This window comes from Elgaria multicarinata, chromosome 1, assembly GCF_023053635.1.
Source record: "Elgaria multicarinata webbii isolate HBS135686 ecotype San Diego chromosome 1, rElgMul1.1.pri, whole genome shotgun sequence".
NCBI lineage: Eukaryota > Metazoa > Chordata > Lepidosauria > Squamata > Anguidae > Elgaria > Elgaria multicarinata.
Window position 1 is genome coordinate 179,528,779 of NC_086171.1, and position 25,935 is coordinate 179,554,713.

The following is a 25,935-nucleotide window of genomic DNA, read 5'->3' on the forward strand; positions in this document are numbered from 1 at the left end:
TCGACAGTATGCATTTTGGTGTGCTAACTTCCATCTATGCACTTTGAGATTCTTTGGGTTCTTTCTTTGCTTCTGTTAAATGGGAGAAAGTACCTTACTTTCCAGCTCCCAAAAGTGAGAGTTAAAACTGTAGCTTCTGAGATAGTTGTGTAGCTGCTGTCTGGTAATCTAATATTTTTGAAAAGGTGGGCTGCATTTAGCATGATGCTGCTTCATTGACAAGGTAGCAATATATCTGAAAAGGATAGGCTTCCTCTATCAAAGGCCAGTTGACAAATTTTAGAACATAAACTACCCAAGCCCTAAGATTGGCTTGATAGGCCCTGTTCTCAAGCTCACCACTAAGGTTGCTCTAGGGGCTGGGCCTTTTTAATGATGGTTCCACACTTCTCAAATGCCCTCCCCAAAGGACACTGGTGAGCCTCCTCTCTTGTGGCTTTTAAGCAGCCCTTAAAGACTTGTTTATTATACCAATATTTTTTATACTTTCTTGGCACCTGTATATGAATTTACCTGATGCTACTTTATTACACTATCAGTTGTTCTGCTTTTCAACATTTTTATTTTAAAGGCTTTCTTATTTAGGGCTGCCTTTGAGTGCATTCCCTAAAAAGTGCAGAAAAATATCAAATAAATAAATTGCATGGGAAAACTGTCACAACCTCAGGATAATTTCAAAATTAATCTTTTTAAAAATTGTGTGTCTGTCTGAGCATACACAGCCCACACACTCACATCCACATATAAACATATGAAAATGTACAGATAAGACTCAGTTCTCAGTAAGAGAAGCTACTTTTTCCTTTTTCCTTATTGCATTTTTTTAAATATCTAAATGTTTATATGTGTTGTACTGATATTAAAATGTTTAAAAGGAAAAGAAATTGGAATGATGATTGGTTCCCTTTTGCTGTTGTACCTTATTAGTCTAAATACAAATGAGCAGTAGGCTTTTTAATTAAAGTCTGAATTTACAAAGAAAGCCTGTTACTTTAAAACATGATTTTGTATCTCAAATTGCTCTGCTTGCATTACCCATCATCTTGAGCATAGTACAGTTTGAAGTAGCCTGTGTTTGTTCTCCAAAGTAGGTACCACTTCGGAGATAATTCTAAATATCCAAAGTATTACTATTTAGAATTAGTCTCATTAGATCTTGAAAAATTCCTCTGTGGATTTTTATGGCACTATACTGATTATTCACCACGTTAGGTTACAGTGTTGCCTTATGGAGGTATGGGTGACCTGAACTCTGGCTGTGTCTCTAACATAGGCATGTCTTGTGCGTCTTTGCATCGTTTTGTGCTACAACAATTGAATGTAAATAAATTGTATTGAAGGATCATGTGGAAAGCAATTGATTCATTCTGCAGTATGTTGAGTCCATTCAACTCAGTGGTCTGTATCATAAGTCTACAATAAGTATTATAAGAGTCCATGAAAAGGAAAATTCTCTAATACTTAGCTCTACCTAAATGAAATTAGAGATTACATGAGGTTTCTATACATGCTATACAATGAGCATGTTCTATACATAAGAGAAAATCTGTTTTTTATGCAGTCCTCTCAACTCACTGGCCTGCACATTTTTCATTTGGTATGTGCTGACATTATGTCAGGCAATAATAATACATTCTGTCCATGCTGTCACCAGGGTCTGAATTCAACCTGAAATAGTTTTGGTGTGGTGTGGCATGCCTGTATTAAACCAGTTTTGGTGGTATGCATACAACATTTCCACTATGAGACAACATAGTCATGAACTCAGGCTAACTGAAAACCATAGTTGCCTATGGGCTAAAAGGTTGTATGGATCTACTCTTGGTCAATATTACAACCCACCTTCCATAATAATGTATTGTAGCTAGTAAAAATAAAACCCATATTTTCTCAGTTAATGTGTTTTTTAAAACCCTTAAAATTTTGGCTATTAATTTATAGGAATACTAATGATGAAAGAACAAAGCTTTTGAGTAAAAAAAAAAGATTTTTGTATCAGAAAAGAGATCATATTACTTCTGTTGTGCATTTCTTGATGACTAGTGGAAACCCATCAAAGCATTGCAGTCTACTTCATTCATCTATATGTGTGTGTTCTGCTCTTAAAGGCTAAATAGAGTTCTGGTGGCTTTTTGTGAAGATCTTCTGCCTGGCCACATGTAATCATGGCTACTGTGATAGGAACATACTGAAAAGGATCTAATAATTGCATCTTAGAACAAAGCTGTCTCAGTTACCATGTACAATTGAAAAAAGTCCTTGTTTAAGTGTCTGATATTTCTAAAATGACAACTCACAGTTTTTCAGAAAAGGACCACTTTAGAAGTAAATGATTTTCGAATTATTATTTGTGACCTCACTTCACAAGGTCACTATTCTTTTAAATTGTAACTCTCCAAGCTCTCTCTTGCATTAGGCACCTGACATTTGTTCCAAACTGATGTGTTTAATGGATGATGCAGTTCTGGAAAAGGTATGTTCAAAATAACTTTTTGAATGACAATCCTTCCTTGTCTCTGTTTCTAAGCTGTTTTAGGTGATCCTGTACATCTTCCTATATAAAATACTGAAACTCTATATTCTGTGAAGTGAGTCAGCAAATTGAATAGATCCTTATATTGTTGGGTTTTGGTCTCATTTGCTCTCAGAATTTCAGCTATACTTCTTGTTCACCTGCCTTTCACTAGTAGTTCTATAAAAATGTATTGCATTGCCATGGCTTATACTTAATCCAAGTGCTCTGGCCTATGTAGTAGATAATTGGTGTTTGTGATGGTGCATTGTGATATTTGTTTTATATACACATTGACATGATTATTTAAGGTTAATTGTCTCATCTATAAACAAAAATCTTCATAATTTTCTTGGTATGAAGATTTTTTTTTTTTTTACATATGTACAACTTCCAGCCTTATGGCAAATGTTGTTTGGATACAGAATGATTATTTAGTGGACATGATTATTCTTACCAATTGCCTTCCACAGATTATATCGTATATTCTTAGAATTCTGTTTGAGATCAAAAAGTCTTTCTCAGAAGAAGAATTTGTACTATTTGGGAGGGTTGGTATCTTAGTATTTGAATTATTCAGAGTTGTGGCAGGAGGGCAATTGAATACCAGACCTTTGCTGATTTGAGCTTTGCATAGGTGTTTTTTTTAGTTAGTAGTTGGTAAAGGATTGTGAAAGGTTTGGTGATCAGGGAAAGGTAGTGATACATAAAGTGGATCAATGCTCTTGTCCTTGTCCCTGCCATTATGTGGTTTCAACTGTATATCAAATTTTGCTGCAGATAACACTTGATAGTAAGACCAGCAGTACAATTTGCTGGGTAACATTTAAGCACACCATTGGCAGAAGATGAATGGTCACAAGGCTGGAAATTATCCTTTGCTGTTGCTTTATACAATTACAGAGAACTTGTATCTTGCAGTAGCAACACTGTGTGTGTTTACACCCTATCATATCCCTACTAAGCTGCTATTAACCATGCTGGGGAAAGACAGAGCTACCTGTACCTTGCTTGAACCGTCCACCAGCTGGGTATTTGTAGCTGGGGAAGAAGGTTAGAGTGAGAAATAGTGTTGCAGGGGAGGGTTGAACCCTCTCCCCCAGCACTGCTGCTCTGATCAAAATTGAAGGCACTCTTCACCATATTGGGGGGAAAAGAAAAAGGAAATGAGTGATTTGATTACAGATCTCTAGTTTGGATTTATTCCCCCCAAAGTAAGACATTTCTATCAGAATAGCACCTGTGGTGGCTGGTACAGATGCTAACAGAATAGAGTTTATATGGGCATTGTATGTCTGTCCAATAAAATGTGAACAGAAGCTTTGGCAGAGAGAAGTTAGGTTACTAAGGGTGCAATTCTATATATGTTTAGACAGAAAAAGTCCTACAACTCTCAACATGCCCCAGCGAGTCGACTTCCAGCATGCCCCAGCCAGCCAATTAGAATTGTGCCTTAATTGTCATCTAGATTTGTCTTTTAAAATGGTCCCACTGAATCTTACTGAAGCAGAAGATAATCCCTATGATCACTTGTTAACTGCAACAATAATGACTATGATCAGACACTAGAAACAGGTGAATTCTTCTGATTGCTACTAAGAATAAGAGATTTGCAAAAATCTGGGTCATTAAGATATATCAGCTGATGGCCTGCACTCTCCAAAAATACAAAATTTTAACAACAACAACAACAACAACAACAACACAAATTGGCTCCCTTAGGCTAGATTGTAAAAATATAAAAGTTCTATTTCTACACTAGTTAAAATGTATTCTTAGACCTAGTATGTTAACTCCTAAAATATGTTTAGACTGGGAAATAGTAATGGTTTTTCACCTTGTTTGATCCCAGTGGTGTGCATACTGAATACTTTTCTTGCTTTGGAGGTTTGCTGTAATAATGACGTTATTATTTCAAATTTTCATTTAATTATTTTGTTCTCTTTAAAGAACAAAAATCATTCCTTGTAATTGTCTAATGGTAAAGTTTAATCCTTTTACTATTTATATTCCCGATTGATTTCAATCTATGTAACATTTTAGGAAAAGGTTGGTAGTTTTTGTTGTTTTAAATCAGTTAGAAACCTCTTCAAATTCCCCCCACCATCACCAATACAAATTCCCCATATTTTCTGTTTCTTAGAAGAATATGCAGTATTGTGCTTTTTCAAATCCTTTCTATTTTATTTAGAAAGGATGTGCCTCACCTTTTAGTATTACTACTCCCACATAACTTGTTGGATAGAGCAGATAAAAATAAAATTACATACAAATTGAATAGAGTGGCTAACAAATTGGATAGAGAAGATAAAAACAAAATTACATGTAAATGCTGATAAACAGCAGAATAGGAAGATTATAAAATCATAGCAGTGGAATAAAAGCAATTCAGCCAGGTTTTAAAAGGCCTCAGAAAATAAAAATGTCTGGGCCAGGAAGATGTACGTACCATTCAAGCCTCTCTGGGGAAAACATTCCAAAGGGACTGTTAGAACTGCAAGCCCTCTTCCCTGGTAGCCACCCACCTGACGCAGAGAAGGGCCTCCAGATAACCTTCTTGAGTTCTAGTTACATTTGCAGGAAAATATGCATTATATTTATATATTGTCTTCCTTTTTTTCTAACTGTAAAATTTTAATATTTAATAACTACTTGTGTTCTTTACATCTTAAGCAAAATATTTCATTATTCCTATCTACCTAAGAGCCAGTCATTAGTGTGATAGTTAAAGTGTTGGGCTAGGTCTGGGAAAAGCCAGGTTCAAATTCCTGCTCAGCCATGAAGCTCATTTGGGTGACTTTAAGCTAGGAAAATATGGAATGATCGGGCCATTTCACAGAATTGTTCTGAAGATAAAATGGTGGTGGAACCATGAGGAAGGATGGGGGAGGGGGGAAATGAAATTAATAATACATTGGTTTGTTTATAGCAGAACTGGCATTTTCTTTCTTCCCTGCCATGTTCTTTTATGGGAGGGAAACAATATATTAAGGCAAGGGTCTCCAGCCTTTTGGGACCAGTGAGTACATTTGTAATGTTGGGAAAGTGCCATGGGCACCATCACAAAATTGCTGCTAAGAGTGTGGCTGCCCATTCACAAAATGGCTGTTGTAGTGGGTGCGGCCAGTCACAAAGTGCCAGTTTTCCTTTCTGTGAGGTAGATGGGGCTAAAAGACAAATAACTTGCCCGTGAACCTGAATACTTAGAAAAGGTAGGGGTGTGAGCCCTCAAAACATAATCTCAGTCCTTTGAGCCCACAGTTCTTTTTTGTGTGTTCAGAATTACTTCCCCCAAACTCATGTAAATGCTCTCACCCCACACACGAAGCACATAAGACACACTCATCCCAGCCATTCATAAGAATATAAGAAGAGCTATGATGGATCAGACCAAGGCCCCATCTAGTCCAGCATTCTATTCACACAGTGGCCAGCCAGCTATCCACAGAAATCCCACAAGCAGGACCTGAGTGCAACAGAACCCTCCTACCCCTGTTGTCCATAGGCACTCATGTCTCTCTCTTTTTAGGATCACCCATCTTACTATTAATCATAAATTAAATTACAAATTACTTAAATTTGTAATTTTGCATTGCTGCTGTTTTTATCTGGTTGAGCTTTTATATTGAGCGTTTATATTGTGTTTTATATTATGGTTTTATACTGTTGTTTTATACTTTGAATGTTTTTAATTTTTGTGAACCTCCCAGAGAGCTCTGGCTATTGGGCAGTATAGAAATGTAATAAGTAAATAAATAAATAACCAACACCCACACACACCTTCCACACATTTTCTCCCCCTGCAATTGTCACAATTGGGCAGCCGTAAAAAGCGCCACGCTTTGATCTGCACACCAACCCTGGACTCCCTGCTTTCGCCTCCTATTCTATTAGGTGACTCCCAGCCCTCCCCTGGTTTCCGCTCTGCCATCCGAAGGCCCTTCTCTGTTTCCCAGGCAGTGGCAACAGGGTCCATTCCATCTTTCCTTTTTTCTCCCCCACCCCGACTCCCAAGTGCTAGCTTTCAGTTGCCCACCTTCAGTTTCCCAGCTGATCTCCCCCCCAATTAAATAAAACATTTTTAAAACAACAACAACACAGCTATCAGCAGGGCACTTAACAGTGCAGGAGGAAGTCACACGGGCATGATGTTACCCACCTCCATACTAAGGAGACCACCTGCACATCTTTTTAAGGCACCTGGAGAATAACATGGTCATCAGTTACATTTCATAGGTGAGGAGAGAGGAATCAAGAGAGAGACCAGGAGGGAGCACGCTTCAAATACAGCAATCTTACCGTAATTGCCCTCCCAAAACTAGGAATTGGTTGTGTCCAAGCAAACAATAAAATTCCAAGGGTAATTCTTGAAAATGTAATTGTGAATAGAGCATGTCCCTTCAGTTTAATTTATATTTGAATGAAGTGGCTAATACGTGTGGAGGTATGTGTTTACCTAAAGGTTATTCATATTTCTTGCCTATGTCACTGTAAGTTATTTATTTATTTATTTATTACATTTCTATACCGCCCAATAGCCGGAGCTCTCTAGGCAGTTCACAATCCTTTATATAATCCTTTGAAAATTTACTCTAATTTCAACAGTGCCTTAAGCAATTTAGTACTCTATTGTCAATTGATATTATTAATTGCCAAATATTAGTCACCCGTGATATGCTTAACAAATTATGCATCTGCAAAAATGCTTGATAGCTGAATGGGTGGATGAATGTCGGCCCCAATGTCACTTCCCTGATCTTCGCTGTATTTGTTTCTCCTTCCTTTCCTTTGTGCCTCCTGCTCCGTGTTGCACTCCTACCTCATGCCCTGTTTTCCCCTTTCTTTCATCATTATATTTTGTATGGCAATATGATTAGAGATTGGCAAGTTCTTATACAGAGATTTTTTTTGTGGTGTTTGAAACTAGTAGAATCATAGAATAATAGAGTTGGAAGGGGCCTACAAAGCCATCAAGTCCAACCCCCTGCTCCATGCATGAATCCACCTTAAAGCATACCTGACAGATGCTTATCCAGCTGCCTCTTGAAGGCCTCTAGTGTGGGAGAGCCCACAACCTCCCTACGTAATTGATTCCATTGTCGTACTATCTGACAGGAAGTTTTTCCTGATGTCCAGTCAGAATCTGGCTTCCTGTAACTTGAGCCCATCATTCTGGGTCCTGCACTCTGGGAGGATTGAGAAGAGATCCTGGCCCTCCTCTGTGTGACAACCTTTTAAATATTTGAAGAGTGCTATCATGTCTCCCCTCAATCTTCTCTTCTCCAGGCTAAACATGCCCAGTTCTTTCAGTCTCTCCTCATAGGGCTTTGTTTCCAGACCCCTGATCATCCTCATTGCCCTCCTCTAAAACTCCTCCAGCTTGTCTGTATCATTCTTGAAGTGGTGCCCAGAACTGGATGCAATACTCAAGATGAGGCCTAACCAGGGCCGAATAGAGGGGAACCAGTACCTCACGCAATTTGGAAGCTACACTTCTATCAATGCAGCCCAAAATGACATTTGCCTGTTTTGCAGCCACATCATACTGTTGGCTCATATTCAGCTTCTGATCTACAGCAATTCATTTTTTAATCTCTTCCTCCAAATAAAGTTTCGTTGGAGTTCATTGTGCTTCTTGTGCACTAGTGTTGTTCGGTTCCCAGGATCTTCTACTAGTCTGTGTAGGCTTCTAAATGTCTTGGAATGTTATGCTAAGCAACAAAGCGCACACGGAAGGAAAGTGCATAGGTGTATTGTAATGGTGCATGAATTACAACCGCAAACTGCTGTGTGCTGCAGCTTTCTCAGGCAGCCTTGAACTATAATGTTCCTCTATATGCAGCAGCTGCGTTTAGGGCAGAGTCCTCAAAAACAGTCTATTGCCATTACCATGATAATTCTCCCACCCATGCTGGCAAAGTGGTTCATCAGAAGGTGGTAGACTAGTTTGCTCACAGACACCTGGAACACTATTCAGTAACTGTAAAAATGGTGTTTGTAAACAAAGGAAGAAATTGTCAGTTGAAGGGCATAAAATAGGCAAGGCTCTCTGTTTCTCTATCAAGGGGTCTAGTTTTCTTCTGGTAAGTGGTCTGTTCAGTTGCATAGTATCCTTACAAATGTTAAACAAATAATACCTGGGATACTATAATTAAGCAGAACGTATGGGATGGAAACCCAAATAGTTCCGCTTTTCTTTTGGAATATTTATGTGATTTTTGTGAACAGCCCAGGGAGCTTTGGCTATTTGGTGGTATAAAAATGCAATACATAAATAAATTATACACTTGACATTATTGGGTGGAAAACCCAGAATATAATGCTGACTGTTTTATGCAATAAAACTCAAACAAAACGGCTGCCATTATGATGGGAAGAATGTATGTAGATCCCCTAATGTAATGTGTTTCTGGTTCATGTCCCTGCTTGATCTGTGCAGACAGATGCATATCCCTTGTATATAGGTCTGTTTGGGTCCAGCCGCTTTTAGTTTTCTCCATTGGAGTAAATATGTGAGAAAGTAAAAAGATACAGCGAGAAATGTTGAAAAGGGTGGGGGCCCAGCCTACTTCCTGCCCCTGGTGACTAGAACGTCATGGGCAGCAAGGGACAAATTATGTCCCCTCAAAGTGATGTCAGAAGGTACTTCAGATAGAGGGCTCCTCGTGGTAGCAATCAGAGATGCAGATTTTCTTTGTTAAGAGGAAAGATGAAAGAAGTGATAAGAAAACACAAGGCAAGAGATATAGTTGAACCACCCCCACCCCCGGTAAACTTCTGTGAATGAGGCAGGATGATGGTAACAAAAAAGTCTCCTCTGGAAGCATCAAAAGTTTGCAGCCTGTTTATTTCCCCCCACTGGTTTAACAAATGGAACCTGCAACAAAATGTTGCAGCATGAAGTACTCCTGTTCAAGATTCCAACCAGCCATACTTTCTTTCAGGATACCCCATTCATGTCTCCCCTTCTAGTTAGTCAGCATTCCATGGTCATCCTATGCATGTTCACTCCTCATTAAGCTGTTGTTGTTGTTTTGCTCCCTTAGGGATCTTTTTTTAAAAAGAAAAGGTAATTTTGCAAACTTTGAGTCTCCCCAAGCCTGTTAATACTTCCCTTTGTGTGCAGATGGTGCCATTTTGGCTACACAAGTATCCACCCTCAAGTGAATGAGTTCATTATTATTCATAGAATGATGCGAGCTATTATTATTATTATTATTATTATTATTATTATTATTATTAATAATATAGCACCAACAATGTACTTGCTGTTGTACAGAATATATAAATAAAACAGCAATACCCTGCCTAGAGGCTTACAGTCTAAAATCACATTAAAACATATGAAGGGGGGAAGGGGTTACACAAAACAGAAATAAAGGAATAATCATAGCAATGAGAACAGTAAATCAGACTAAAATACCAAAAGCTATGGAAAACATGAGTTTTCAAACGCGTTTTAAAACCTAAGATGGAACTCGTAGTTCATAGATGCTCTGGAAGAACATTCCAAGCAAACGGGGCAGCCAAAGAGAACGGGTGAAGCCGGGCAAGAGAGATAGAAACTAAGTATGCATTTGTGTGTTGAGATCAAGTTAAGGGGTTATGTTGTTGGTGTGGGGGAGTCTGGGGGTTGATTCAGAGTTATTTCCACATCAGAATTGTACTGAAAAATTGTTAAGTGGAGCTAACTGAAAAGAAAGTTTTACCACCATCAATGATACTTGAAAAAGTAACTTTCTCTGCTTGTAAATGATCAGGAATTGGATAACGTATGCGTTTACTTGTATTTAAGAGCATCATACTTCTCTCTTTCTAGAGCTAACACTATATTTAGAAGTTTTGGGTATTAATACCAAGTTTTTTGAACTTTTGTTATTTAAATGGCAGTCCTTAATACATCTATATTGGGCTCACTGGGACTTACTTCTAAGTAAATATGCTTAGGATTGCACTATTGCAACTGTTTTTATCTTCAAAATTATCTGGAGATTCAGTTTCAAATCCCTGCTCAATGTATATGGCTCTCTTTAAACAAATTAAAATGTCATTTGGGTCATTTGTCATCCAAACAAGTTCATAGGTACAAAGGGCTCAATCAGTGGCGTACTGATTCAATTTCAGAATACACTTGACAATAACAAACATGGTTTTGTCAAGTTTGCAGGAAAACTTCCAGATTGTCTGAATCCAGAATACTTAGGATTTCTCTTTTCAGCTACAATTGGAAAACTATTTAAAGCAGATCAACTATAAAATATTAATTGTATTTAATTTATTTTCAGATAATTTTTCCATTATTGAATCAGTTATGAATAGCATTGGATTGGAACCAGACTTCGCTCCCTCTAGTGGAAAGTGGGGGGACGGACCTGACTCTTCCTGATTTCTCCCCCATCATCCCCTGCAGCCACTTGCCCTGTTCAAATATGTGCTATGTGGGTTGGGAAACCCTCTGGAGCAGACTTTTGGAGAGTGCAAGTGGCTGGCAGGGTGAGGGGGAAATTGGTAAAAGTTGCTTCCCCATCCCCTTGTGCCAGCAGGATGTACAGCTGGTCATTCCACTATATATTTATAGTGAACATAATCATGTATGCATTTTCTTTCAGCGACTAAAAATACATTATGTATATGTTGTGTAAGATGTATTCTTGTTAGGAAATATAAAGGAACAATTCACTTTTGCTTGCGTTTTTAGTGTTTTCAGAAGCCCGATATTACGAGTGGTACAAAGGACAAGGAATATAAACCCCACGATATTCCTCAAAGACAGTCTGTTCCACCATCTGAAACTTGTCCACCTGCACGTCGAGCAAAACGCATGAGAGCAGAGGTAAGATTGACTTTTCGTTTGTTGATTCTGAGGAGATTATAATTCAAACCCACAGAAGTTCCTTCCCTTGCCAGAGATTAAAGCGGTTACAATATTTTCACATTTTATTTATTTATTTCATTTTTATACCGCCCAGTAGCTGAAGCTCTCTGGGTGGTGCACAAAAATTAAAACCATGAAAAGCATAATAAAACAACCAACAGTCTAAAAACACATTTACAAAATACAATACAAAAAGCCCAGCCAGGATAAAACCACACATGATCTCTTAGGTTGAAGACTGTGGCTATACAGTGACATACTCACAATTTTATACTGTGGTTAAAAAATGATAAATGGGCTACAGCAGCCTTTCTGAACCAGGTGCACAACAGATGTTTTGGACAACGTACATCATCCCCAGCCAGCATAGTCAATGGTCAGGGATGATGGGAATCATCATCCGCAATGTCTGGAGGGTGTAGCATATGTTCCATGTCAAGTCTCTAGGGCAGCCATCCCCTACTGATGCTGCGTGGGGATGCTGGGAGTTGTAGTCCAACACATCTGGAGGGAACCAAGTTGGGGAAGGTTGCTCTAGGGAACTTCTCCTGCCTCTGTGCATATCAGTGTAGAACAAGCAAGCAGGCAAGCAAACAACACATCTGCCCAATAAAGTTGTTATTTCTGTGCTGGGTCCCGGAATTATCAATGATCTCCACAGACACCAGGCTGGAGAATGTTGGTCTACAGTATCACACATTTTTCACCACTGTCTTCCTTTGTGGGAGTGAATCTTCCTGCCTCAATCATAGTAAAGTATTGGCAGTTATGTTAACTCAGAGTTAGGAGAATTAGGGTTCCCGTTTAACCAAGATTTTAAACCAGGTTCTGGTTTCACTTGTATTTCCTCATAATTTGGGAAGCTACTGACATCTTAAATATTAGTAATTTCGAGTATGTGTAGTACTTAAAAAAACTCTTACCACAAACATCTACACAACTCAGTAAAATAGGACATTGGCCCGCTTCACATGTAAAGAGAAGCTACCGTAGAATTTCCCTGTTGCTGGGGTGCCCGCCATTTTGAACATTCAAACCATGGCAGCTGTGTATGTGCTGTAGCTTGTCGTGATGTGCAAATGCCGCATGGGTGGTTGGGATTGTTGATAAGCCACCCAAACCCATGTGATTGTAGGTAGTTTATCAACCACCCCAACAATTCACTTTTCCCGGGTTCACATATAATGGCAAGCTACAGCGCAAGCTTCACCATGGCTCAAATATTCAAAATGGTGGCCACCGTCACAATGAAAAGCCCTGTGGGGAAATTCTGACATGGTGGCTTCTTGTTATGTTCAAACTCGTTCTTTAGTTCTGCTTTGCTGAAAAATGGTGATGCCAGATATCATTCAGAGTACCAGCCAGAAAAAGTTATATCTGCTTAAGACTCCTTAAGAACCAGAGGCCAACAACGTAACTTTCTTTTGACTTCCTCTAGCATGATCAGTGCTGAGCAGAGATTTGAGTTCAGATATCTTAGACCAAATGTAGCAGCCCTGAAACATTCTGACTAGTTGTTAACCCACCAAAGCTGATTTTCCATTTGTCTGAATTTGTTTCTCACAATTTTGATAATGTGCAAACACACATCTTGGAATAGTTAAATCTATGTTCCCTAAATATTCTAGAATACACTATTAGTTCAGATAATGTGAGTTGCTGTCACTTTGACTTGGGTGCATGGGGCGCATAAAAAGAGCTGGGCATGAATGGCATCAGCACATGGACCTCCTGCCTACTTTTAACTGGGAACAAAAGGTCCATGAATGGGAATTTCTTTGTATTCTTGCTTAGCAATGAAATGCTAAATCAGAACTGTGGGATATTTCAATGCCGTGCCCTGACATTGTCAGTATTGCTGCTTCTATAAGAGGACATCAAATGCTATCAGCTGAGAAAGGAGACAAAACCACCATTTCCTTATTTTGTGGATTAACCTTACTATTGTCGTAAATCTGTTGTACTGTAATTGTTTTAATTCTGTATTGTTGTTATTATTTTCTTTTTTATTGTTTACTGCTCAGATATTTTATTAGATCTAGAGCTGTATAGAATTTTTTGTAAATAAATAAAAGAATGTAAATAAATAAAATATCCCACTTTGTACTGGCTAGAAGTTTCCGTTGTTGTATAGAATTAGCTCATGACCAGTAATTCAGTGATGAACAAAAGGTTAAAAGAAATTAATGTTAAGCATAATTTTCCCTTCAAGGCTACTAATATTAAAACCGATTCAGAGGAAACTACAGAAACCAAAACTCACAACTTGAGACGAAGAATGGGGAATACCCCTGCAAAGCCTGACAGTGGTAAGTATTTTAACAGAAAACATAGTAACAGAAATTTCATATTTTATTTATATAATTTCACCTTAAGGACTAAATTGTAGGTTGGCATAGCTGTGTAAATTGACCAGTATTTATTCAGATGTAGTATTTGACAAAATTGTGGTGGCTTTAAAACTTTTTTAAAAAACAATGCTTTGAATTTTATGTTTTAAAAAGTTGATGCACCTTTACTTACAACAAGAGAAATTACTCAGTTCATACTGTTGTTTTTCTAAAATGGTTTTTGGAGAAAGCACTTGTACGTAGGTAATCGGTACCATCTTAAAAGACACACACACACTTCTCTTTCATACAGGAGGAATGCCTCTTCTAAGATATTGGGCCAGTTCACACCATCAAATAAGTCACCTTATTTAAGTCACGGTGGGCTCTGGTGTGTGTAGGCAGTCATTTGGAATATTTAAGCCTTGGCTCGTTGTGTTGTCCAAACCCAGGCGGTGGGGTTATGCATAATTCATGGCCTGTTTCCCCACTGCCCAAGTATGGACAACATGACTAGCTATGGCTTAAATACTCAAAAACTGCCAGGCATGCACTACAGCCCACCCTGGCTAAAATGAGCTGCACCCTGTACACCCTCAAAATCTACTCCAGAGGATTGGGGGACCCACTGGAGCAGATGCCTATTGCACATGTGAATGTACATTCATATCGGGTTTCAGCTCCACCCAAATGTCAGGTATGCTTTAGGGTGGATTCTTGATGGCCTTATAGGCCCCTTCCAACTCTATGATTCTGTGACTTACTTGCGAATTCATGCAGCTCTAATTGATCAATTAAAACTCACACAATTTACCCAATGAAGATTTCTTTAATTGGTTGACAGTCCTATTAAAATCCTTTTCTTATTCCTATTTTGTCTCAAAGCCTTTAGAGTAATATTAACTAAATGTATTTTGCTTTATCAGATAATAAAGAATCTCAAAGCGTAGTGAAACGGGAAACTGTTGAAAAAAAGCAACCTGTTTGGGAAATAGATAGAGAAAAACCAAAGGGACGTTCTAAGAAAAGCTTTAATGCAGTGAGTACTCTTATTTGTGGTTCTTAATGCCCTTAGCGGAAAAATAATTCCTCAGATTTATGATGTGAAACATAGACCGGGTTCAGACAACACGATAACCAATGGTGGTTTAAATAGCTGGTAGGATAGATTTTTGGCAGCAGTGGCTGATGGAATACTAGCAGGAGGACTGAGGGGGGAGAGAGGGTGGGGGATGAGTGAGTCAACTCAGCATGGACTAATAGTCAATTTAACGCTGATCCTAATCTACCCTATGGTTGATTACTCTCATGTTGTGTGGGGAGTACTCCCTAGATAAACAACTTTCGAGTTGATTATTATCCCACCGTTGACTATTGTGTTGTCTGAATGCAGCCATAGTGACACCACACTTTTTAAAATTCTTAATTAGTATAGAAAATATATTAAGTGTTAAATTATAAAAGCTTGATTGTAGGACATTTGCTTTGGTTATTATTGTTTTTAAAAACATTTGAGTGCTACCTCATTCATTTAGAATGATATCTCAGTCTTGGCTCTCAGTTGTCCAGTAGAGCTATTTCAAATTCCATTTGAGGTCTGTGTCAGAGGCTTCGTTTTGCTACTTGATGTGAAAGCTTATTTTTCTGAAAGATTAGCCTTTACTATTCTTGTTGAGTGGATCTTTTTTATTTACATATTCTAGAAGAGAATGTTTGACTGCATAGATCTTTCTACCAGCCACAAATGAGTTAATAAAACGGAACAACTCATGTACCTCTTGTTCTTCTTTATAGAAGTATGGGATAACTAGGTAAAAAAGAAGGGAAAATGGTCATTCTGATGGTGGCTTACCAGCTTTTAGTTCTTTCATCAATGTATTCATAGAATGTTATCACTAAATAACTGGGCCATGCTGGGAGTTGTAGGACTTCTTTATTTTTTTCTGCCTAAACATGCATAAGATTGCGTCCTAAGTATCTTGAGGCATTCATATATGCTCATATTTGAGAACAAAGAAGTTGTGTTTAAGCATAAATATGAGATGCTTGCATATCTTTACTGTGAACGATGCAATAGAAATAAACAAGATAATGGGACCAGTGTTATTTTCTACCGACAATTTATTTTTACAGGTGGATTTGTATGTGTGTCTCTTATGTGGCAGTGGTAATGATGAGGACCGTCTGCTTCTATGTGATGGCTGTGATGACAGTTACCATACCTTTTGCTTAATACCACCTCTTCATGATGTTCCCAAGGGGGACTGGAGATGCCCCCAATGCCTAGCTCAGGTAATAAGAAAATGTGGGTGAAATGTTACTTTCTCAGGCCTCACAAATATAAAATATCAGCACCTGAAATAAACTAATCATATATTAAGCAGAAGTTTGTTTTTCTCTGATTGACTCCCCTACCCTGGAGGTCATTGTCTATGCCTCCTCCCCCTTATCCTACCCAAACCTCAGCTTTATTGGGGCATCTTCCTCACTATTGTGGGAGTCAGCCTGACCACTGCTACTATATTCTTCATGTCTGGCTCACCTAGTTACTCTGTTATTTATATATGAGCCATGGGGACTTCCTGCTTGGATCATTAACTGTGAGTGATTGAGCCCCATGATGATGATTTATTACATTTGTATACTGCCCCATAGCCGAAGCGCTCTGTGCGGTTTACACAGGATGATCAAGGGTTGATGATAAAACTGCCACTGGCAGCCCCATGTCCTCAGAATTGCCAGTGAGCATTCTTCCCCAACAGATTGCATTCATTTAGGGAAGAAGGTGGTAGAGCTTTGCAGGAGAGCATAAGAGCAGGGCCCATTGCAGCACCAGCCATACTTCTACTCCTTTTTTACCTATGTGCCATAATCTGCAGTTCCTATGGCTGTACTGTAAAATTGAGACCCTGCTTATCTATCTTCATAAAGCACACTTTTGTCATATGTTTGGAAAGTACTTACTTTGCATACAGTATTTTTTCTCTGTTAATTCATTGTTATCTTTTAATTGTGTAGGAGTGTAATAAACCACAAGAAGCATTTGGCTTTGAACAGGCAGCCCGAGACTACACGCTTCGCACATTTGGAGAAATGGCAGACGCCTTCAAGTCAGATTATTTTAATATGCCAGTGCATGTAAGCTTATATTTTAAATGAGTCTGTAACTTGGGTTTCTTTATAAGGTTTATTAAAATACACATTCAGGGAAAAGCTCGGTATTGGTATGTAGGAAAACAAAAATAGAGAACTCCTTAGTTATAAACTAGATAATATTGATTAGGTAATGTATTATTATTATTATTATTATTATTATTATTATTATTATTATTATTAGTATCCTGCCTTTTGCCCAGTACTGGGCCTCAAGGCGGTATTACAAAGTTTAAAACATACATTTTAAAACATAGGAAAAGAAATGTAAAATAATAATAATAATAATAATAATAATAATAATAATAATAATAATAATAAAAATTAAAATACACAACAAAATTATAAGTCAGTAAGGGGAGAAAACAAAACAAAGAAAACAAACAAACAAGGGGGAAAGTGTATCAAAGTGAAATCCTGTACTCATTTACCTGGAAGTCAGTTCCACTGAACTCCGTGAGACTTACTCAGAGGACACATATATAGGACTGCAATCTTAAGCAAGATAATGATGGCAATATGGCTTCTACCGCATTCCTATAAAATGGGGAGGGTGGGGGCAATGGGATGATTTAAAACCAAAACACAGAATGGCATCTTCTTCTCAGCTTTTGTTGTTGCTGGGGCCAAGAGATCAGAACTCACTGCTCCTGGGTGAGAGACAGTATAGTTCAAGAGCCAGGAAGGTTTTATTTACCCAAAGAGTGCAAAAGCTTAGTGAATATTTTTTGTTTATATATGACATAAGTGTCTCAGAAAAGTGAGTCTTACAAAATTCCAGTGGTGGGGGCTGTGTAATGACATCATCAACATGGCTGCCACGCTTTTATGTAGTTGCCACATTTGAATATGCATAACTTTTCACCTGTTTATGTTACAGAGATGATTTTTTCCCCCTGAAATGTTTCAAATTTAATGACAAATATTTTTTGTAATTACACATTTTTGTTAACTCCATTAGTTTTGGAGATAATGTCATTTGAACGTATAAAATCAGTGTTCACATTGGTTATGTGTGACGTTTAACCATGATTTACTCAAAAACTATACGACTTTTGCAAGAATACTCAATAACAAAAAAATTGCATTTTTTAAAGAGGATTAAGAAAATGTATAATAACATGGGGTTTACCCCAACACTTAACAGAATTATAAGTGATATCTCGTTATACATCCCCTTTCTCAGGATTGTATGATTTTACAGTTTATCGTACAGGGCTTTCATTTCAAAAGCATCCACCCTAAATATCTCTCGATCTGATGCACAGATCATTTTGAACATGTTCAACCATGATTTTTACAGTTGAACATGTTCAAATGTTTTTTACAAAATTTCAAACAGGATGAGTATGATTAAATATTTAAAAAGAGAATTTATTAAGTTGAATTGTTTTCAACCAATGTTTTTAAAATCTTCAGCAAAAATTTACAATTTACAAAATAAAAACTATGTTCTGTGAGAAGGGTTAACAAATAAATTTCATCAGATGTCCTCTTCACTTTCATTGGAACTGCTATCATCACTGTCAACATCACTTTCCTCATCTCCTTTTTCACTGTCCTCTTCTGTGGCCGTTGCAAGATTTTCAGGGCGTGTTGGACCATCGTACCATTTTATGTGGTACCTGCCATTTTCCAAGTACTTTTTGTAACTACAAAAAGTACTGATTTTGTAAAGCCACCTTGACTCCCAGTATTGGGAAAAGGGTGGGATACAAATAACTATAATAATAATAATAACTACTACTTGTAGTATTAGTACTTCCACCCTGGTGTTTCAAAAGAATTCAGCACAGCTCATATTTTAATACACAGGCTGTCCAGGGCAACGTCTGGTTGTCCCCAGAGAGAGCTTATATCCTGATTATTATTATTATTATTATTATTATTATTATTATTATTATTATTATTATTAATTATCCCGCCTTTTGCCCAATACTGGGTCTCAAGGCAGTCTTACAAAGTTTAAAACACACATTTTAAAACATACGAAAAGAAATGTAAAAAAAAGTTTAAAATGCACAACAAAATTATAAGTCATTAACATAGATGGAGGACTAAATTCCTCTCCAAAGGCCTGCTGGAACAAACAAGTTTTAGCCTGCTTCCGAAAGCCCATCAAGGAGGAAGCCAGTCTAGCTTCCCTGGGAAGAGAGTTCCAAAGCACGGGAGCAGCCACCGAGAAGGCCCTCTCCCATGTTCCCACCAAGTGTGCCTGTGAAGATGGTGGGGCTGAAAGAAGGGCTTCTCCAGAAGATCTTAAAGCACGGGCAGGCTCTTAAGGGAGAATACGGTCTTTCAAATAACCCGGACCCGAACCATATAGGGCTTTATAGGTCATAACCAACTTTGTTGGATGGGATTCTGCTTTCTCTGGCATGGACCATAACACATCTCTGCCATCTCCTTACTTTTCATTTGGCTCCTTTTGTATTCGTAAACATGTTGACATTGTATTTTTGTGTTCATTCATATCTTTGTTGGTGAGTAATATTTGCTCTGCCTCTTGTTCAGATGGTTCCTACAGAACTGGTTGAGAAAGAGTTCTGGCGTCTTGTTAGCACAATTGAAGAGGATGTCACCGTGGAATATGGTGCTGACATTGCTTCAAAGGAGTTTGGCAGTGGGTTTCCTGTGAGAGGTGGGAAAATTAAACTAAGACCAGAAGAAGAGGTAAGATTTGATCCTTAGAATGTAGGTTGTTTAGAGATATGTATAAATAACAAGAAATTGGCAGCTATGGCTGGTCCTTTGGTTATTTTCTGCTTATGAGAAACAAGCTATAGTGTTTCAGCCCCCAAATGATGATCTTTTTGATTCGAAGAGAGAAGTGAGGAAAGCACGTTGCCATGCCCTTAGAAAATAAAAACTAGCAACAGTAATTGCCCCAAATGTAAGACACTAAAACGTAAATGTAAGACACTAAAAATGAAAAGCCTGGCGCTGGAAAGACCACAATGTTGGTGCCAGGCAAACCTCTTCAGGGAGGGAATTCAACAACTATGGTGCCATCACTGAAAAGGCCCCCTCTTTAGTAACCACCCACTTCACCTTATTGGTAGGGATACCCAGAGAAGAGCCTCTGAAGGTGATCTTAGCATCTGGGCAGGTATATATGGGAGGAGACCGTCCTTCAGCTAACCTGGCCCCAAGCGTTTAAGGCTTTAAAGGTTAATACCAGCACTTCAAATTGTGCTCAGAAACGGGCCTAGAAGGAATGCAGATAACAGAGCACTTGCATAATATAATCATATCAGTCAGTCCCTGTTAATAATCTTGCTGCCGTATTTTGGACTTTCTGAAGTTTCTGGACCATTTTCTAATGCAGTCCTGCGTATATATATAATGCATTGCAGTAATCCAAATGAGAGGTTACCAAAGTATAAATAACTGTGGCTAGGCTGTCTTTGTCCAGATAGGGTCATCATTGATATATAAGCTAATGCTGATAAAGGTGCTCCATGTCACCAAATGTTAATGCTGAATCCAACAGTACCCTTGAACTAGGAACCTGATCCCCCAAAAGGTTAAATAATGCTCCGCTAGGCAAAGTACCCACTAACAATACCTCTCTCTAATTTGAATTGAGTCTCAGTTTATTAGGTCTCATCCAGTCCATTACTGCACCTAGGCACTGATTTAGAACACCTACTGCCTCATCTGGATTAGATGAAAAGGAGAGATAGCACTGGGTATCATCTGCATATTGGTGGTAGCTCAATCCATATCTCCAGATGATCACCCCTAGCAATTGCATGTAGATGTTAAATGGCATGAGGGATAAAATAGAGCCCTGTAAAATTCGATAGCATAACTGCTGAGGGCAGAGCAATAGAATCAGCTTTCCAAGTAAGAAAAGAACCACCACAACACAGTACCTCTAACACAGACAGACTATTCAGAAGGATACCATTGTCAATTCTGAGAGATCCAAGAGAGTGAACAGGGTTGCATTCACCTACCTGTCTTTTGACAAAGGTCATCCCACAGGATTACCAAAGCCATTTCTTTTCCAAAACCAGGCATGAAGACCCATTTAAAATGGATCTAATAAATCAGTTTCTTCCAAGAGTGTCTGGAGCTGGCCAGCAACCACCCCTCAAGCACCATGCCCAAGAAGGGGATGTTGGCAACTGGTCTATAGTTGTTAATATCTTCCAGATTCAGGTTAGGCTTCTCCAGGAGTGCCCTAATTACTGACTGGTTTTGGATGACATGATAACCTATGATGGGTTAAATAAACTGTGATGGTTTATTTAACCTATTATGGATTATCGTGTTGTCTGTCAGGAATTTTTTAATCCACAATGGCTTATTTGCCCTAAAAAACCCACTCTGATAACCCACAATTTGCAGTAACACAGCATGGTTATTGTGCTATCTGTCGGGCACCATGGGCAAATTTGCTTGTCTATAGAGTTGCATAGCAAGAGTGTTTCAGATTGCTGCGCCACTCTTTTCTTCCAAGGCGTTCTCTGGGTAATGGGAATAGTGCTACTGGTTTTTTGGAAACAGCTGAAATTGGCTACTGCGATTGTGTGTATGTGTTAAATGTGCAACTGCGCTTTAGTGAATGAGTGAAAGAGCGCTAAGGTGGCATTGGGGACAGCTTAAACCAGGTACTGCAGTACTGCCTATGGATTAAAGGTGGAACCGCGCTTTAGCGAATGAGTACTATTGCGGTACTCACAATAGCTTAAATGAGCTATTGTGCATTTTGGGCAGGAGACTTAAATGGGCTTAAACACCGCAAGGGAAGATGGGATACCAGCGCACTTGGACGGGAGGACTACAGTGGGACGATAAGTCAGATCACACACAGTAGCTTAATAAGATACAAACAGTTGCTTATTATCCCGTTTGTGTGGTGGGGCATTGTGAACTATTTTAAAAAATAAGCTACTGTGCGTAGCTTATTTAAGTAATCATGAATTAAATTCACGTCCGAACCCACCCAGTGCCTCCTTTAAAGAGGTCAACACTATCCCCTCTCAAGGAGGAATTCAGAGAGGTGCAAAGCAACCACCACAACTTACTTATCCCCGGCACTTTCTGTCCATTGTAACTGGTAAAATAGATGAGCCAAGAATATTATATCTGATATAAATAATTGAGATCAACTGTCAAAACCAAACCAAAAGAGAAGTGCAACCTTGGCTGGTGTAGATCATCTTAGCACTACAGTCCTGTCACTTTCTCCATGGTTCTCTCCACTTCCTTGTTGTGCTAAAATGCAAGTACTGCAATCAATACTTTTTTTTTATTAGGATCCAAATGAAGGGGCAGGGGAACAGGTTTCATGTTGTACTCAGTGGGTTTTTTTTTTTTGCAAAACAGCAAAATGTCTCACTTTCTGCAGTGAGCTCGATTCCCCCCCTCCTTTTCTCTGAGTTATGTGAAGTTGCAAAGCTTTGAAAGCAATGAGATCCTGTTGCTTTCCAGCATGACCCAATGCAAAAGAGGAAGATTTTCCCTTCACAGCCCTGGAAAACAGCAGGACCTCCTAGCTCCACCCAAGTCAGAGAAGGTGGAAGGAGGAATCCCCTTCACTTGTACTGAGCCTCACAGAATTTTGCAAAATAATGAGACATTTATTTATTTATTTATTACATTTCTATACTGCCCAATAGCCGGAGCTCTCTGGCGGTTAACAAAAATTAAAAACATTCAAAGTATAAAACAACAGTATAAAACCATAATATAAAATACAATATAAAAGATCAACCAGATAAAAACAGCAGCAATGCAAAATTACAAATTTAAAACACCCAGTTTTAAATTTGCACTAATTTGCAAAGTTTCAGTGTAACAAGGATGTTGGGAAGGAAGAATTAACTCTCTGGCATCTCCCTTCTCCCTGTGGCTGAGCATTGCTGGATGTTAATGGAGGCAAAAGGCATTATTAATTGCAATATGGAACCATCATTTTAATTAATGATGTCTTAAGAATGCTATGAAATCCTAGTGTGGAAGCAGCCCATGCAATCAGTAACACTTTTGTACAAGGACTTTTGTACAAAGTGTTTGGTAAGAAAATACCTAAATAGCGTTAAAGAACCATTTGAACTTGGGAGAGGGATACACATCAATATTCTATAGTATTTTATATAGTTTTCAAACTAGAAAAACGTTCTTATGAAATAGAGAACTCTGCTGTCTTTTTCACTTGGTCTATTTATTTTAGACGTGTGGATCCAACTTCTTGTTTTCTTTTTAGGAGTATCTTGATAGTGGATGGAATTTGAACAATATGCCTGTGATGGAACAGTCTGTACTTGCTCACATCACTGCAGATATATGTGGAATGAAGTTGCCCTGGCTGTATGTAGGGATGTGCTTTTCCTCATTTTGCTGGCACATTGAAGATCACTGGAGCTATTCTATTAACTATCTGCACTGGTGAGTTTATAGAGAACCAAGCTTATAGATACACAAGTTTCTGTGTGTGCAAACTGGGCAGTCAAGAGTAAATCAGCCTTCCATAACCTAGTGCCCTTCAGATGCTTTGGACTTCATCTCTCATCAGCAAGCAGGGCAAATGGTCAGGCATGTTGGGAATTTTAGTCCAAAACATCTGGATGTCACCAGTTTGGGGAAGGTTGGACTGAATTATAATATTTCCTTTCAACATTAGCTGTAATTGTCTTTGCATTTCTGCATGCAGTTCGCTTGTTTCTCCCTTGAACACTTAATGGTGAATCCAAAGTCTACAATGATTGGTTGTTGTTTTTAATTCTGGTTTATATTGTGTGTGTTTTTTTATGTTCCTAGGGGGGAGCCTAAAACATGGTATGGAGCCCCAGGATATGCAGCAGAACAACTGGAAGATGTCATGAAGAAGCTGGCTCCTGAGCTATTTGAATCTCAGCCAGACCTTTTACATCAGCTGGTTACAATTATGAATCCCAATACATTAATGTCTCATGGTGTGCCTGTATGTCGTTGAGCTTTTGTTTTCACTCTCCCCCTTTTAGTGCAAGATTCACACTTTAAGCTTTTCTTTTGTATCACCTGGCAATATTCTAACTGTTTTTGCTCACAGCAATAGTTGCAGTGTTTAAATGGTGTGGTCCAAAGGGTCATGTTGTCGTTGCTTCTTAAGGACTCAATTGATTTGAAAATAAGCAAAACTAATCCGTCTGTTGATTGGCTGTTCTGAGCAACTATTTCTCTGTAAGAAATGGGCCTAAAACCATAGTGAAGGATTGCAGATCTCTCTGTTGCACATGGCTTGCCTCTTGTGCAAATCATAATTACTATGGAAAAATCCTATGACTGTAGGGCTGATTTTGATATAACAGTTTTTCCCCTCAATGCTTTGAAAAAGGTCCTGTGAAAATACCACATCAGAATGAAAGATCTAAATGGAAAGAGGAAGGATACTAATTGAACTGATTTGCGCATAATGCAAACCTGTGGTTTATTTAATCCATGGGTTGTTGAATTCTGAGTTTGGAATGGATATGTGAACCCAGCTGCATTGTCAAACCATGGTTTGTTAATCACAACCCAAAAAGAGCACCCATGGTTTGTTAAGAACAAAGGAAGCAGTCCTCAGACCATTGGTCCATCTAGCTGAGTATAGTTGATGCTGATTGGCAGCGACTCTTCAGGAAGGATTTTTTCTAGCCCTACCTAGCGATGCCAGGGATTGAACCATGGACGATCTGTATGCAAAGTATGTACTGTTATTGAGCCACAGCTCCTCACAACAGAAATTGTTGTGTTGTGAACTCTGATTTGTTTAAACCATGGGTTGTTGTTATGTGTGAACTCAGGATCATGGGGTGTTTTGCCAGGCTACAGAGGTGACAGGCAACAGTGGTTATCTACATACTAGTACTACAGCACCGCAAAGGCATGTGGGATGCAGGGAGGGAGCAGGTGAGGGAGGACAGAAACAAACCGAGAGATTGAAAATCAAACCACAGTTCATTCAACCAGACAACCCCTGGGGCTGTTCGCATGACACAAAAGCCCACTGTAGGTTACTTAACCCAAGGTGAGGTTGCGGAACATACAGGGTACATGTAGCCATCACTTTGAATATGTAGTCCCCACTTGGGGTTGTCGTGTTGTGCGAACCTGGCAAGTGTGGGTTATCTAAGCTTTATACAGCCCTTGCATATACATGGTCTGTTTTAGGGTTATGCGAAGGCTGTAGTTTAACCATCACATAATCCATATTCACTGGTTTGCATGACATGACAACCTCTGAGCAGGTGTTGGATATTAATTTGGTGCTTGCAGGCACTGCAGCTTATCACGGGTTAAATAACCCACGAAAAAGCTGCAGTGCGTCATCTGAACCCAGTACCTGAGTAGGGCAAGAAATCATGGCTTAAATAAACCATGGTTTAATGTTATATGAGAATCATGTCAATGTGTCATATTTATGGATCTTCTGTGTATGATCCAAGAGGCATTTTCATTCTAATGTAACATTTTGCCTATGCATTAGTCCATATGAATCCATGCTAAAACATTCCTATGGTTGAAGAAAACTCAAAATTAGCTATAGTTTTTATTCTGACTACAGTTTGCCTGCATTCTGAACCAAGAAGCCATTCCCAGTAGAGCCCTAATTGGACTTTGGGTTTCATCTTGAAAATAAATAAGCATAACTTTATTGTTTGGACATTAAAAATAGGATTTTCTTGCATTGTCTGCTATTATTCTAATATGAACTATGGCTGAGTTGCAATTCCTCCTATCAGTAAGAGTGTATAATATACTGACTGCACTTGGGAGTCGTATTGCTCTTTGTTTGGACTACATTTTCGAAACTAATTGGTTGCACTGGGAATTTTCAGGAGTTTCTTGAATAAACATGTGGCTGAATGTTTAGCCTTTTTTGCATTCTACCGAAGTTCACTAGAAGCTTGAATTTAAACCTTTAGCTGAATTTCCACAATTAAGGAACTTGACACACTTACACAGATGTCAAAGGCAATACGGCCAGTAAATTTCTACATTCCAAGGAGATGGGCTTCTGACTTCTTTAAAGGTGGAAATCACTGACTACCTATATTTCTGCAAGCAGACTAACTTGGGGAGGCAATAGT

At 38.6% G+C, this 25,935-nt stretch overlaps 1 protein-coding gene across 2 annotated transcripts in view; it reads left to right on the forward strand.

Annotated features, from left to right (window-relative positions):
• Positions 1-25,935, forward strand: part of KDM5B (lysine demethylase 5B) — a 67,771-nt gene that overhangs the window by 16,277 nt on the left and 25,559 nt on the right. For both annotated transcript variants that reach the window (XM_063144427.1, XM_063144423.1), the window contains exons 5-13: positions 2,417-2,473; positions 11,211-11,345; positions 13,600-13,696; positions 14,644-14,756; positions 15,851-16,009; positions 16,736-16,855; positions 19,385-19,543; positions 23,088-23,269; positions 23,642-23,804. In XM_063144427.1, the coding sequence (XP_063000497.1) occupies positions 2,417-2,473; positions 11,211-11,345; positions 13,600-13,696; positions 14,644-14,756; positions 15,851-16,009; positions 16,736-16,855; positions 19,385-19,543; positions 23,088-23,269; positions 23,642-23,804 (1,185 nt within the window). The remainder of the gene's footprint in view (positions 1-2,416; positions 2,474-11,210; positions 11,346-13,599; positions 13,697-14,643; positions 14,757-15,850; positions 16,010-16,735; positions 16,856-19,384; positions 19,544-23,087; positions 23,270-23,641; positions 23,805-25,935) is intronic.